Source organism: Tarenaya hassleriana, unplaced genomic scaffold (assembly GCF_000463585.1).
Source record: "Tarenaya hassleriana unplaced genomic scaffold, ASM46358v1 Cleome2, whole genome shotgun sequence".
NCBI classification, from domain to species: Eukaryota; Viridiplantae; Streptophyta; class Magnoliopsida; order Brassicales; family Cleomaceae; genus Tarenaya; species Tarenaya hassleriana.
In genome coordinates this window covers 2,603,564-2,617,253 of record NW_010965372.1, presented here as the reverse complement: position 1 = coordinate 2,617,253, position 13,690 = coordinate 2,603,564, and the positions used below count along the sequence as shown (strand labels likewise).

The following is a 13,690-nucleotide window of genomic DNA, read 5'->3' as shown; positions in this document are numbered from 1 at the left end:
GCCCCCCCCCCCCCTCGTGTGTAATTGGCTTGTTACCGGAATAGTTAAACTACATGTCGTTATTAGTCTGTCAAAACGGCACTCAGTCAGTGCCTCGGGTTCTTTTTGCAAGGGTTTACTTGCATCTTTTTCCCGTACGAACTTAGGAACAAAGCCGAGGATCCGACGGTCAGGGTGAAATCTGATAACCATAGACCGCGAATTCACTAGATCTCCGGAATGGTGATTCCCAGGACCTCGCTTCTTCCTTAGTAACACAATACTCTGAGCTCACTAGATTCAGATCTATTTCCCTGTCACTGTACGTATCGGTGGGTGTATGTATCGTTGACGGACCGCCGTATGGTTCGTGTAGATCGGCGACGGAGATGGCGAACTACCTGGCGCAGTTCCAGACGATCAAGGGCTCCTGCGATCGCCTCGTAATCGCCGGTAAATTGCTTAGTCGTGATCGATTCTTCTCTAGGGAGATGTTTTGCAATTCAATTCGTTGTTTGGATACACTCTCATCGTTCCAACGATCAGGATCTGAAATTCAGTCTCATTTGTTGTCGTCGGATTCTGTGATTTGAGGGTTTGAATCGGTAGTTTTGGCTTTCAGCTCGAATTATTCAATGACAAAAATTGTCTGGAATTGTCGTTAGCGTATGGTTATAGTCGGTTGAAACACGGTAAAATTGTAACTTCCGCGAGCTTGGAGTTCAGGAATGCGTGTAGGTACTCTGAACTTTTGAGTGGATATGGAACATCTCTCAGAATGTGAAGATCAAATGTCTTCAGTTTTCAGTTCGAAGCATTCCGAAAGCATTTTGACTTACAATGGTTTTCAGGCCATAAGATAACGTGATATCTTGCTGATTTTTTGCCCTCATTTGAGGTTTAAATTATGCGTGCATCTTCATCCTGTCTGTGTTGGCTTTAATGAGATACCTAGTGTTGATGCTTGGCCTAAGTGAAGGGTGCTTGATTGAATTAGTAAATTTGATGACTTGGATATGGTTGATGAGAACATTTTTATGATATCAATACGTTGAAGTTTAATGTGTTAAAAAAATAGTTGGTCTCTTATTGAATTGACCTGCAGACATTGATACCCAGGTGAGAGTGGTGTGATGATTATTATTGACACGGTGTTACTGTCTTCTAGTTCTGCTTGTTCTTGTTGTTTGTTTACCAAGCTTAAGAAGTCGTCTATTTCATTGAAGCTTTTCTTTTCATATCATCCTTCTCACGCCTCCTCTAATTTATTTTTCCCAGTTGAAGATGTGTGTGATTTGTGGCCTACGGTTAAAAGTTCATTCGAAGAACATCAGCCATTAAAAAGAGCGCTCTTGAACAATAAGACTCGAAATTCAGTGTTTGTGGAGAGCTTGCCAGTTGAATTCATATTGACGACAGATGCAAGACTTCGTAGCCGATTCCCACAGGAGCAATCTTTATTCTGGTTTCGAGAACCATATGCAACTGTAGTTCTTGTGACATGTGAGGTACTACTATTCAATTATATTATTTCTCCCTAATATTATGTTTTTAATTCAGTGTTTCCTTCTTCAAAATGGATATGGTCCATTGACATGTGAGGATCATCAATCAAATGTGCTTGGTGGTGTTTCTTCTTTGTTTTTCATTGCAATAAAAAATATGAAACCTATTCTAGATAGTATATACCTCTGTATTTCCTATGATTTCCATGTCTTTATTCTGAATTCCATATGAGGCTTGGCTGTCAATCTGTTCTGCTTCTTCTGAGAATGTACCTTTTCTTTTGGCCTTGCAGGATCTTGACGAGTTTAAAAACATTCTGAAACCACGTCTAAAATTAATTGTTCAAAATGACGAGAGGGAGTGGTTTATTGTGTTTGTATCTAGAGCTCACCCAAGTAACGACTCGGCAACTAAATCTGTCAAGAAAGTATATGCCAAGCTTGAAGTTGAGTTCAGCTCAAAAAAGAGGGAAAGGTGAGCATTAGTTTCTTCATTATCGGTGGAATGAAAACCAAAACCATATGAAATCTTGACTGAGGCTTAACCGATCCAACTAAGATTCGATATGCACCTACAAAAACTAATTTGTGTGGCTCTCTACAGTTGTCCCTTTGTTATTTTTATGTTCTGCTAGATTTAAAAGCTAGGCTTCTTTAGCATTACCATTACTAATTTAGGGGTTTTACTTTTGGATAATTTACTTGCAGAAAAGGAAAAGGGCTAGAAGCTTCACATTCTCTTTCACTTTTTATCAGGAATATTTCATCGAGGCAGTTTGTGCATGCCATCTAAGCGTCCTAATGTGAAGTTCTGGAAATGTTTTTCAGGTGTTGCAAGCTGGATATACATGGCCCTGAAGCAAATTTTTGGGAGGATCTAGAAATAAAGATTACCGAGTGCATCAAGAATACACTGGATAGGCGCGTTCAGTTTTATGAGGATGAGATACGAAAGCTCAGTGAGCAGCGCTTCATGCCTATTTGGAACTTTTGCAATTTTTTCATATTAAAGGTAATTTCTCTTCTCACATTTCTGAAAAAGTGAATGTGATTGCAAGAGCAATTGCTGTTATAACTGAATGAACCCTTTTCAATTATTTTATATTCTTTTCACCTAAGATCCTTTTGATATCTTCTGTAGAAGTATCAAGTATGAGAAAAATCCTACTTCTAAAAACATTGAAGCACCATCTCTTACTCGTGTAGTTACATCCCTTGAAAGTTACCACATTCTTTTAAATGTCATAATAGTCAATTTCTTTTTCAGGAAAGTCTGGCTTTCATATTTGAGATGGCCCACCTTCATGAAGACGCACTACGTGAATATGATGAGCTAGAGTTGTGCTATCTGGAAACTAGTGTGTTTCCTCTCTCTATCAGATATTATAGCAGTTTCTTCCAAATTCTTCATTAATATAATTATGTTTCCAGATATTATTTCTTTCTATATAAGTATCATTTTTATTCTCAGATATGCTTAACTCAATATTTTGATTACGGGATGATTGATTTATGTTTCAGTTTTTCAGCAGTTTAAGCAACCCGTATCAGAATATTTGAAATCCCAATAAATTAGCTCCTATGTTAATTTGATTGAGTTAATGACTTTGTTGCTCATTTAGACAACGATTTTATTCACCTGAATTTCCTCTGATCAAAATATCTTTTATCTATTGACTATGATGCAGTTAATGCACCTGGAAAGCAGAGGGAGTTTGGAGGATTAGACAATGGGGATGACCGTGCTGCTCTGCTGAATCCCGGAAACAAACAACTGACACAGATTGTACAAGATGATTCTTTTAGAGAATTTGAGTTTAGGCAGTATCTCTTTGCCTGTCAATCAAAGGTGTGTAGTAATGAAGCGGCATCATATGGATCACATAGTCCTTTATCTTTATCTTTTTTCATTCTTAAGATCTTCACAAGTATATGTGTCCATTTGCCCAGCTGTTTAATTTTTAGTGTCCTGTAGCTTTTGAAGGATCATAAACCTGCATCCAGTTTTAGGCATCAACTTACTGATTTATGGTTTGGTGCAGCTTTTGTTCAAGCTGAATCGCCCTTTTGAGGTTGCATCAAGGGGTTATTCTTTTGTTATAAGTTTTGCAAAGGCCTTGACCCTACATGAGGTACTCAATATCATAACTAAGCAAATGCTTACTAACTTATCTCAGAATGTTGACCTGATCTCTACCTCTGTTTCCTTGTTTTCCTTCTTCTGTTTGGGATTCGGTAGAATGTGCTGCCCTTTTGTATGCGCGAAGTTTGGGTAATTACAGCTTGTTTGTCTCTGATCTATGCAACTGCTTCTCATCACCACGATGGAGCTGTTGCACCTGATATTGAGAAGGAATTCTATCGTGTTCAGGGTGATCTCTATTCTCTTTCTCGGGTTAAGGTAGATATCCCCTTTCTTTTGAAAGTTGGAAACTAGATGGCAACCTTGTTTCCTTTACCATTTATTGTAAAGCTTGTTCTGTTTTATTTCTGTTAACTCCTATGGAGTTTCTGCAGAATATGTATTACAAGGTGGCATTTCTCTAGGTTACACTTTGTTAATATTTATGTGCATTGTTTAGCAGTCTTCACATACTGGAAATCATATATATATTTAAGTTTCATACTCAGTTAATGTGTTTGGATCATGACAGTTTATGAGACTCGGATATCTAATAGGATATGGAGCAGACATAGAAAGAAGTCCATTAAACAGGTAGGATTTCATTTCTGTTTTAGCATGTTATCTACTGTAAGTCAGAAAGAGTACTTCCAAATGCTTTCCCTGAGGCAAAAACTGACCTCATGTGTTGGAATCTCATGTTGCATTCGCACATGGGAAAAAGACAAGAAAAGCTGCTCTTTGTTCCAAAAGCATTTGAACATCTTTATCTCCAGATTCTTAATGGGTTATGCGTTGTGTTGATCTAGAATAACTAAGCCTTCTGCTATTTTTTGTGCAGTGCTTGCCTCAGCATGCTTCCATGGCCTAAACCAGCAGTTTGGCCATCTCTTCCAGCCAATGCTTCCTCTGTCGTGCTTGAAAAAGAAAAGGTATGATCTGCATATGCCTCATGAATTTGATATTTGAAAGCACTACCATATGTTCCAATCATATTTGAAACATGGCAACAAGTTTTTAATGCTTGCATAAAAGGCCAACCCAGCTCGAGTTCCCAGCTGGTGGGGTGGTGGGGAGGGGAATATACTAGGAAGCTTTATCCCTGTTTTTATGCAGAGAGGCTGATTCGAACCTGTGACCTTAGACCCCACGGCAAGCGGCTTACTGCTGAGTCAAGCCGACCCTTCTTTTTAATGCTTGCATAAACAAGCAAATTATTGTTTGCCACCCTGCTAAATGCATTTTTAAGGTTCTGTTTTCGGGATAAAGTAGTATACAGTGAAATCTATTGCTCTATAATTTTATTTGCCGGTGAAATTAGTGATCTCCCTGATTATGGTACAGGTGATTCTTCAAGAAACTTCGAGAACCAAGCACTTCGGTATTCAGCGGAAACCTTTACCACTTGAGCCCTCTGTCCTTCTACGTGTAGCTAACCGAAGAAGGGCTTCTCTCTCTGCTGGAAATTTGCCTGAAATGTTTGACGGACGGTCAAGCATTGTTGATGGGTATGAAATTTAAGAAATTCTACCATCATTTGCTCTTTAATATTTTCAAATGTCAATTTCTCTTTTGGTAAATGAATTGTTAATCTCTTTCTTTGTGTCCCTGTAGAATAATTATTGCTAATGTTTCCCTTCTGGTGTTCTTCGAGAAACTAAATTGATATGTATTCTGACAGATCAGGTTTAGAAGCGTCCCCAAGAAAACTTTCACCAGTTAAATTACAAGCAAATGCCATGACAAGAACAAATTCTTCACCTGGAAATATTGATAGCCCATTAGATCGGCCGATGAGGCTTGCTGAAATTTTTGTTGCTGCTGAGCATGCTCTGCGCCATACAATTTCAGATCTTGACTTATCGAAGTCATTGTCATCCACGCAGGATTTCGAGGTATCATAATTGGCAATTCACACTCTTCTATGTTAATTTGATTGAGTTAATGACTTTGTTGCTCATTTAGACAACGATTTTATTCACCTGAATTTCCTCTGATCAAAATATCTTTTATCTATTGACTATGATGCAGTTAATGCACCTGGAAAGCAGAGGGAGTTTGGAGGATTAGACAATGGGGATGACCGTGCTGCTCTGCTGAATCCCGGAAACAAACAACTGACACAGATTGTACAAGATGATTCTTTTAGAGAATTTGAGTTTAGGCAGTATCTCTTTGCCTGTCAATCAAAGGTGTGTAGTAATGAAGCGGCATCATATGGATCACATAGTCCTTTATCTTTATCTTTTTTCATTCTTAAGATCTTCACAAGTATATGTGTCCATTTGCCCAGCTGTTTAATTTTTAGTGTCCTGTAGCTTTTGAAGGATCATAAACCTGCATCCAGTTTTAGGCATCAACTTACTGATTTATGGTTTGGTGCAGCTTTTGTTCAAGCTGAATCGCCCTTTTGATCTCCTTTCCAACCGCCCCTCAGATATAATTATTGTTATTGCAGAAAAAATACCTTGATCTAACTAAAGGTGCTGCGGAGAACTATCATCGTTCTTGGTGGAAAAGACACGGGGTCGTTCTTGATGGTGAAATTGCAGCTGTCTGCTTCAAGCATGGGAATTATGACTTGGCTGCAAAATCTTATGAAAAAGTCTGTGCTCTTTATGCTGGTGAAGGATGGCAAGATTTATTGGCAGATTTCTTACCCAATTTAGCTGAGTGCCAAAAGATTCTCAGTGATCAAGCCGGGTACCTATCATCTTGCGTCAGACTTCTTTCACTGGACAAGAGTTTGTTTACACTGAAGGAGCGGCAAGCTTTTCAGTCGGAGGTTGTTAGCCTTGCTCATAGTGAAATGAAGAACCCAGTGCCACTAGATGTGTCCTCATTGATCACTTTTTCTGGAAATCCCGGCCCTCCACTTCAATTATGCGATGGAGACCCCGGTACTCTATCTGTTACTGTGTGGAGTGGCTTTCCTGATGATATAACCCTTGATTCACTTAGTCTGACCTTGGTAGCCACAAACAACACCGATGAAGGTGGTCAGGTGTGCTTCCGTTGAGCATGGATGTTCGTTCTAGTTATATGCTTCTCTCAAAGTTGCAAGTGCTTAGAAAATCTTTCAATTGACTTTCAGGCATTAAAGAGTTCTGCTGCAACAGTGCTAAAGCCTGGGAAAAATGCCATCACCTTTGCTTTGCCTCCACAGAAACCTGGTTCCTATGTCCTGGGTGTTCTTACAGGACAAATTGGGCATTTGAGATTCAGATCTCATAGCTTTTCCAAGGGTGGTCCTGTAGAGAGTGATGATTTCATGAGTTATGAAAAGCCAACCAGACCTATCCTGAAGGTAGAATCTTCTATCTAAGAAATTATTACCAACTAGCAGATATGCAAAATAATCTGTAATTAATTTGCATCACTAGTAATCAGCTATTTGGACATGTTTTTTTTTTCTTTTTTTTCCATTATGTGACGAACATCTACGCTTCAGATTTCCAATCCAAGACCTCTGGTGGATCTAGCCGCTGCCATATCTTCTGCCTTTCTAATAAATGAAGCCCAATGGATTGGTATCATAGTACGTCCTATAGATTACTCGTTGAAAGGCGCTGCATTGCATATTGATACTGGTCCAGGACTAAAGATTGAAGACTCGTATGGCATTGAGATGGAGAGATACCCAGACGAAGATTATCATGTCAAAACATCAAAAGATGAAGCTAATGCAAAAGGTAGTACAGTCTCTCTTGAAAAAGATTGCGAGCTGTTAAATCTCTCCAGTGGTAAAATAGTGTTCCCAGAGTGGGCGAGCGATGTGAACTCGATTTTGTGGGTCCCTGTTCGTGCATTGGGTGAGGAACTTGCCAGAGGGTCATCATCAGGTTTGCAATGAAAACTTAATTTTTGATTTTGATATGTTTGTCCTCACATCCAATTACTACGAATAGGCTTGATGAATTTCTATCTTGTGGGCAGTCAATCCGCTGAAACAAGATGTTCTAGAGGGAATGAGAACGATAGCTTTGAAACTTGAATTTGGAGTCTGTCATAACCAGATATTTGAGAGGTACAACAAATTACACTGGAGCGCCCTGTTGACCAATCCTTTTTTATCCGAATGATGATAATCATTCTACATCAAATTTATCTCTGAACTTGCATTGTTTTGTTGTCATGACCAGAACCATAGCCGTACACTTTACTGACCCTTTCCATGTGACAACAAGGGTTGCAAACAAATGCAATGACGGAACTTTGGTTTTGCAGGTAGTTATTTTATCTCTTTCAAAACGACGGACTCTTATCCTTGGTTCTATTCATAGCTCAGTGCTCACATTACTGTTCATACCGGTTCATGGAATTACATTTTTGTTCAGTATCAGTGGTCATCAAGTCAGTCTTATTGACAGGTTATGTTACAATCCCTAGTCAAGGCCAACTTGATAGTAAATGATGCGTGGCTTGACCTTCAAGACGGATTTGTCCACACCGGACAAAGTGATGGAAGACCAACTTCCAACTTCTTCCCACTTGTTGTTTCTCCCGGATCCAGAGCAGGACTTCTATTCAGCATATGTTCACGTAAGAATGTGTCCACAGGTATTCCTCTTCCCTATGAATCACTCTTACTGTGACACCCATCTTATAAATTCACCTTTACTGGTACAGTACTTTATATAAAAAACTCATACCTTAATATGCGATCCAAGAACTTTGCTGATCTTAGAATAACACGTAATGTTTCCATAGATGTGGCGAGGAAGAGCTATAAAAGTGATGCACAGAGCATTGCTATATCCATTTCGTTAGTTTTCTGTTAATATGTGGCCTTCCGACTTCACAGTTCTTGCTCATTTAAGTAATCTGATTTCGGCCATGATGCTTTATATAAGAAATTTTCAAAATTTTTGAATTGTCACTTTTGAGCAGCAGCTTAAGACGTGCTTGCATTTGTATCTGGAAAATATTGCTTCACAAACTGACTCTGCACCGCAGAAGGAGAAGAGTTGCAACAACCAGATAGCATACTGAACATCAAATACGGAGTTGATGGTGATAGAGCGGCGGGAGCACACAGGCCTGTGGATGTGGATCGCTCTGCTACTGATACTGAAAGTCTCGAGCTGGTCTTCAGGAGTGCCATTGTTTTGCAGCGGCCTGTGCTCGATCCTTGCTTGGCTGTTGGTTTTCTCCCGCTTCCTTCAGATGGGCTGAGGGTGGGGCAACTTATTACCATGAAGTGGCGAGTTGAAAGGTTGAAGGATCTTGAAGGAAGTGAAGCCATGGAACATGTAAGTCATGGCAATAATATATCTACTAATCATGTGATTAGCATTAGTTATTCCCCCCTCGAATTATGCTATATCAGTTTTAGACCATATTTTCCTGGATATAGTTTCCTGTGTCAATTACGTTACCATTATTAGGAGCTGTCTTACTGTCGAGTAGGAGGAATTCATAGGTCATCAATCAGGTTGTTCTCTAACATTAGTTTCATATTTGCCGAATTGTGGAACTAACACAGACTATAAGACTGCCATTATTGTTGTCATCATCATCAGCTTCGCCATCTTCCATGTTTAGTTTAGCAAATATAGTTAGTTTTTAATCAGTGAAAGTACCGAGTTGCATAACTTCTGGTGAGATGCTTTGTATATGTTTGAAATGCCAATTAATGTCACTGATCTAATCTTTTGGGAAATTTTCATGTTCCGGGACAGAAGGATGAGGTGTTGTATGAAGTCAATGCGAATTCCGACAACTGGATGATAGCGGGTAGGAAGCGAGGCCATGTCTTGCTCTCAAGGGAACAAGGTACTCACCCTTCTTTTGCTGTAAGCACACTTGGACACTAGGGTTTTTTTTGTATCACTGGAATTACACACTCCAAATCCCCAACTGTTTTGCCTTACCTTAAAAAACTGGAATCTGTTTACACAGCTCGTTGATGAATAACAAAACAAAATATTGTGGTCTCGTTAGCTTCACCCGTAAAACGTGTTATTATTGATAGTTTTGGTTTTTATGTGATTACAGGATCGAGAATAGTGATCTCGATATTATGTGTACCGTTGGTGGCTGGTTACGTCCGTCCACCTCATCTCGGGTTGCCAAACATAGACGAATCCCACGTAAGTTGCAACCCTCCGGGGCCTCATTTAGTCTGCGTCTTGCCTCCCGTTCTCAGCTCCTCCTTCTGCGTCCCAATCAAGTAAACCTCCCATTTTCTATTTATACAACAAATCTTATTAGAACTATTCCACTCTCGTACACTTTAACCTTCGGTTCAAGATTTTTGCTCGAGAAAAACCTATTTGTTTTCCTTTGTACCATTTTCGACCTTTGTAGCAAAATATCAGATTTGTTTTCCTTTGTACCAATTTGCCCATTGTGACGATAGAAGCTTTTATACATAAGTTGGCCAAGTTCAAAATCTCTTAAACAATCATACGCAAATTGCTAAACCGAGCCATGCCACGGTGAACTCATTATATGCAAATGTAAACACAGACAATCACAAAAAAAGAATTCGTGAATCCACAAATACTAAGATTATATTAAAATGCGATAGTAGAAGGGTTCGGCTGTGCCGTTCTACAGTACTTGAAATTTGAGCATTTGGTGGAGATGAGATCGAGCATGGGTTTGAGTTGAGATCGAACGTAGGTAACTGAACCACGGGTTTGAGTTTGGATTCATCAAGTAGAGGGAAAAGAGGAGGAGCAAGGGGTTTGGTTTAGTTTTTTTTTTTTTTTTTTCAGAATTCAGTTTCGTTTAAAAATTCGAAATCAGACATTTAAGAATCCGCTCGCATTTCATATCAGGTGCGTCTCAATCTCCTCCAATGCCCTGAATCTCTCACCTCGGTAGTTGCCTGCCTCACCCTCTCGGGTCTGACTCTCGACTCACCCTCTCACACTTGCTTCCTCGACCAAGTATTCCGTGAATACCTAAACCTTCACCGGAGGTACGTGACCCCGCAAGGCCGAGTTCAAATAATACGATACAAAACCCAAAGGGAGCAAAATCAAAATCGAACACTAAAAAACTCGAGCATCCAATCCAACCTATACCCACTCCTACATTTCACGGCAAAATCGTTTGCTGGCTAAAATCTGGCACGTTCTTCCTTTTTTCTTTTTGTTACTAACACATGTGTACTACATACCACCACCAATAAGTAGAGATATGTAAGAACATGTGTGAAAGAAAAATCTGGCTGATCAAGCAGGTTCGAAATATAACGTAGAGTGGCCAACCCCAAAGGAGGAGAGTTACAAGTTAAAAGTAAACAATAGCTTTACGATGTACTTTGCCAAAACATCGTTCTGACTACCGAAAATGGTACAAAGGAAAACAAATAGTTTTTTACTATCGGAGATAGGAAATATAATACCTGCGTCCGTAAGAATACTAACAAAACGAGGCTCAGTATTAAAAAAAACGATACACAGCTTTATTTTACCATCAAACTCTTACCGCTCTTCTTCTGTAACTAATACTTTCTCCTTCATCCCCTTCATCGCAAGGCTGTTTTCCCAGGGGCTCCTTTCTTCGCCCTGCAATGGTTTTGACGCGTTACGGGTAAAGATTTTAAATCTCAACATTAACATTTCCACGGTACTACAGATCAAAATGATATCATTTCGTTCGAAATTGAACACCACACGGATACTAAAGCTATCAGATGTACACTGGATTTGCTCCCAAGCACATGCCTTAATCAGCTAACTACATGTGCTATGTAAAACCACAATGGAAAAGCTATATTGAGGCTCGTGCTATAAATGATGGTTCAGACCTACCCCTACAACCAAACCAAGTATTGAGAGCATTAGAATAGCAATCTTCAGAAGTACCAAAAGTACATACTATACTATTAGAGAGTATTGGATTAGCATTCGGTTTAGGTTATTTTTCATAGTATAAATATTTGTAATTGTTGATCATTTGCAAATAACACAGAAAATTATTCCCAAATCTCTTTTCCATTTCTGAATTCTCCCTAGAATTCAATACATAATTGAGTTCACAGAACTAAAGTTATGGGATCATTTAGATGATTGCATAGTTCTAAGAGGACAGCTTATGTTTACAATCTCGGGTTTTTTACGCGTGCAAAACCAAAAAATGAGTTATGAGACAAAGTTTGAGGAGAACAAGACATTCTTACCTTGCCAAAACGAGGCTCAGACTCTCAGTTGTGCTGCACTTGTTGAATATGGGGCGAGAGGGAATGAACTTTCAGAGATTGGAAGAGTCCCAACTAGCATAAACAGCACCGATAATTTTCTCATGCAGAGCTCTTCCAGAACATACAACGATTCCCCGATCAAGACCTTCCAAGTAGATTCCTCTCGAGAAGTCCACGGATCGCCCACCAGCATCCGTCACCACACCACCGGCCTCTTCCACAATCACAACTCCAGCTGCATGATCCCATATCTTCTCCTTGTATCCCGAGTGAGCAAACTTCATAAAGATCTCAGCATCTCCATGGGCTATGGCTGCATATTTTACCATGCTATAGACTCGCAAAGGCTGCTTTCTGTAGAGGAAATGTTTCAAGATCGTATCAGAAGGAGGTCAAAAGGAAATATGTGATCAACAAGATCACTTCATGTATTGATCATGCGAGATGTAGAAGTATTGAAAGTATAGACTTGAAAAGAACATTACACACTTAACCCCCATGCTGTTAGTAAGTCCGGCTGTGAATATGTGGTTTGAGTTTGCCCTCTCCACGGGTTCACAAACAGTCGCTAGGGTTGGATCATCAACTGAAGAAACCTTAAGCAGACTTGCGGAGTTTGGAAACACTAGCTCTTGGTCTCCACCAAGCAAAGGCTGTGTCCACGCCTGACCACTCCCTCTCTTTGCATACATGACACATCCCTTTTGTGATCTATCTGATACTGGTCCCGGCAATTTTGACATGATTTGATGGCAACCGTTGCTTAGGCACTCTTTCTTTGTCGGATAATTAGGACATCCTAGTACTCCTAGGACAATTTTTCCATCCTCTATCAAAGCCAACGCTACGGCATACTGATCTCCACGAACAAACCCTAACGTTCCATCGACAGGATCAAGCACCCAGTGCCTTCCCTTGGGGCCTCCAGTTGAGTTGCATCGACCGATAGCCTCGAGGATTTCAGTGGGCCCTAGGGGTTTATCTGGCTTTGGAAGGCCATATCTTGGGGCTTCAGCCAAGGATCTATTAACCGTGTCCAAGACAGCTGCCAATAGACCAGATGAATCGGCCTTTGAGAGAGTCTCGGTGTCTTCCTCAGCAACAATCGAAACATTCCGAGCCCCAAAAACTTCTGATAACACCCAACTGACGATTGCTTGAACACTCCAATCTGAAACCAGTGAAGTTAGTGAAGTAAAAAACTTAACTGCAACAAAAGAAATAGCTCAAATCTCATCAATGCAGAGTCTGGCAGCAGAATGCTAAGCTCATAATTACTAATTCTTTACATTAAAAACACTGTAAGTTCAAAACACATCAATCTAGTCCTAAGTATCTTGCTTTTTGTGAATTCCAGAGATCTAAATATCTCGAATCATTGTCTTCGACTACGAGCTGAATTCCCCAACAACATTGAATCATCATAACAATAGGATGTCATCAAACATTCAACTCAATTACATACTTGCTAGTGTGGAGGATTTGAAAGCAAAAAACCCAAACCAGAGTACCTTCAACATTCAGACGCGCTGAACCAAATGGCGGAATGATGCAAAGCTTTTTTGTGGTAAGTTTACGCAAATTGAGTAACAAATGATTCTTAACTCAAACCATTCTGACCATACAAGATATCATCCGAAATTACCAATACTCCCAAAATCTTTATCATTGGCCAAACAAATCTAAATCCGCAGTTTTAACGAAAAAAAAATCTAAATCCGCAGAAACCCATCTACCAAACAGAAAAATCAGACAAACGTATCAAAGAAATCCCAAAATCAAACGAATCATCAGAAAATACAGCGGGAAAGGCGAAGAAATACGTGGTAAAACAGTAGAGAGATGGAGAAACCTGCGACGGTGACAGGGGAATCATCGTCCTTGGACTGGACGTGAACGCCGCCATTGGAGGAGGGAAGGAGAAGCTTC

General features: G+C 39.8%; 2 protein-coding genes across 5 annotated transcripts in view; one reads left to right on the top strand and one right to left on the bottom strand.

Moving 5' to 3' along the window:
- The first annotated feature begins 152 nt into the window (after window positions 1-152).
- On the top strand, window positions 153-10,002 carry LOC104811852 (trafficking protein particle complex II-specific subunit 130 homolog). Of its 4 annotated transcripts, none has more exons than XM_019202451.1 (21): window positions 154-432; window positions 1,258-1,487; window positions 1,778-1,959; window positions 2,313-2,496; window positions 2,752-2,842; window positions 3,173-3,333; window positions 3,527-3,616; window positions 3,724-3,885; window positions 4,139-4,200; window positions 4,448-4,538; window positions 4,951-5,114; window positions 5,288-5,501; window positions 6,065-6,610; window positions 6,701-6,913; window positions 7,058-7,448; window positions 7,543-7,633; window positions 7,749-7,833; window positions 7,977-8,166; window positions 8,566-8,858; window positions 9,288-9,381; window positions 9,604-10,002. In XM_019202451.1, exons 1-21 carry the CDS (start codon window positions 369-371, stop codon window positions 9,780-9,782), a joined length of 3,777 nt encoding a protein of 1,258 aa, XP_019057996.1. In that variant the 5' UTR covers window positions 154-368; the 3' UTR covers window positions 9,783-10,002. The 4 variants fall into 4 exon arrangements, with proteins under 4 accessions (XP_010537004.1, XP_019057996.1, XP_010537003.1 ...); XM_010538701.2 differs by having other exon boundaries at window positions 155-432; window positions 8,563-8,858; window positions 9,291-9,381; XM_010538700.2 differs by having other exon boundaries at window positions 156-432; window positions 8,563-8,858.
- Window positions 10,003-10,787: 785 nt separating this feature from the next.
- Window positions 10,788-13,690, bottom strand: part of LOC104811851 (PAP-specific phosphatase HAL2-like) — a 3,350-nt gene continuing 447 nt past the window's right edge. Inside the window, exons 2-5 of the mRNA XM_010538699.2 lie at window positions 13,614-13,690; window positions 12,251-12,932; window positions 11,741-12,115; window positions 10,788-11,126 (exon numbers count right to left, since the gene is read on the bottom strand). Of these exons, the coding sequence (XP_010537001.1) occupies window positions 11,812-12,115; window positions 12,251-12,932; window positions 13,614-13,690 (1,063 nt within the window). The 3' untranslated portion in view covers window positions 10,788-11,126; window positions 11,741-11,811. The remainder of the gene's footprint in view (window positions 11,127-11,740; window positions 12,116-12,250; window positions 12,933-13,613) is intronic.

Bases quoted from the DNA above. Each gene is read 5' to 3' on its own strand.
- LOC104811852 (XM_010538700.2), top strand. From the start codon at position 369: ATGGCGAACTACCTGGCGCAGTTCCAGACGATCAAGGGCTCCTGCGAT. The intron at 5,502-6,064 runs GTATCATAATTG...TTGTTATTGCAG, and splicing joins CATCCACGCAGGATTTCGAG to AAAAAATACCTTGATCTAAC. The intron at 8,167-8,562 runs GTATTCCTCTTC...TCTGCACCGCAG, and splicing joins ACGTAAGAATGTGTCCACAG to AAGGAGAAGAGTTGCAACAA.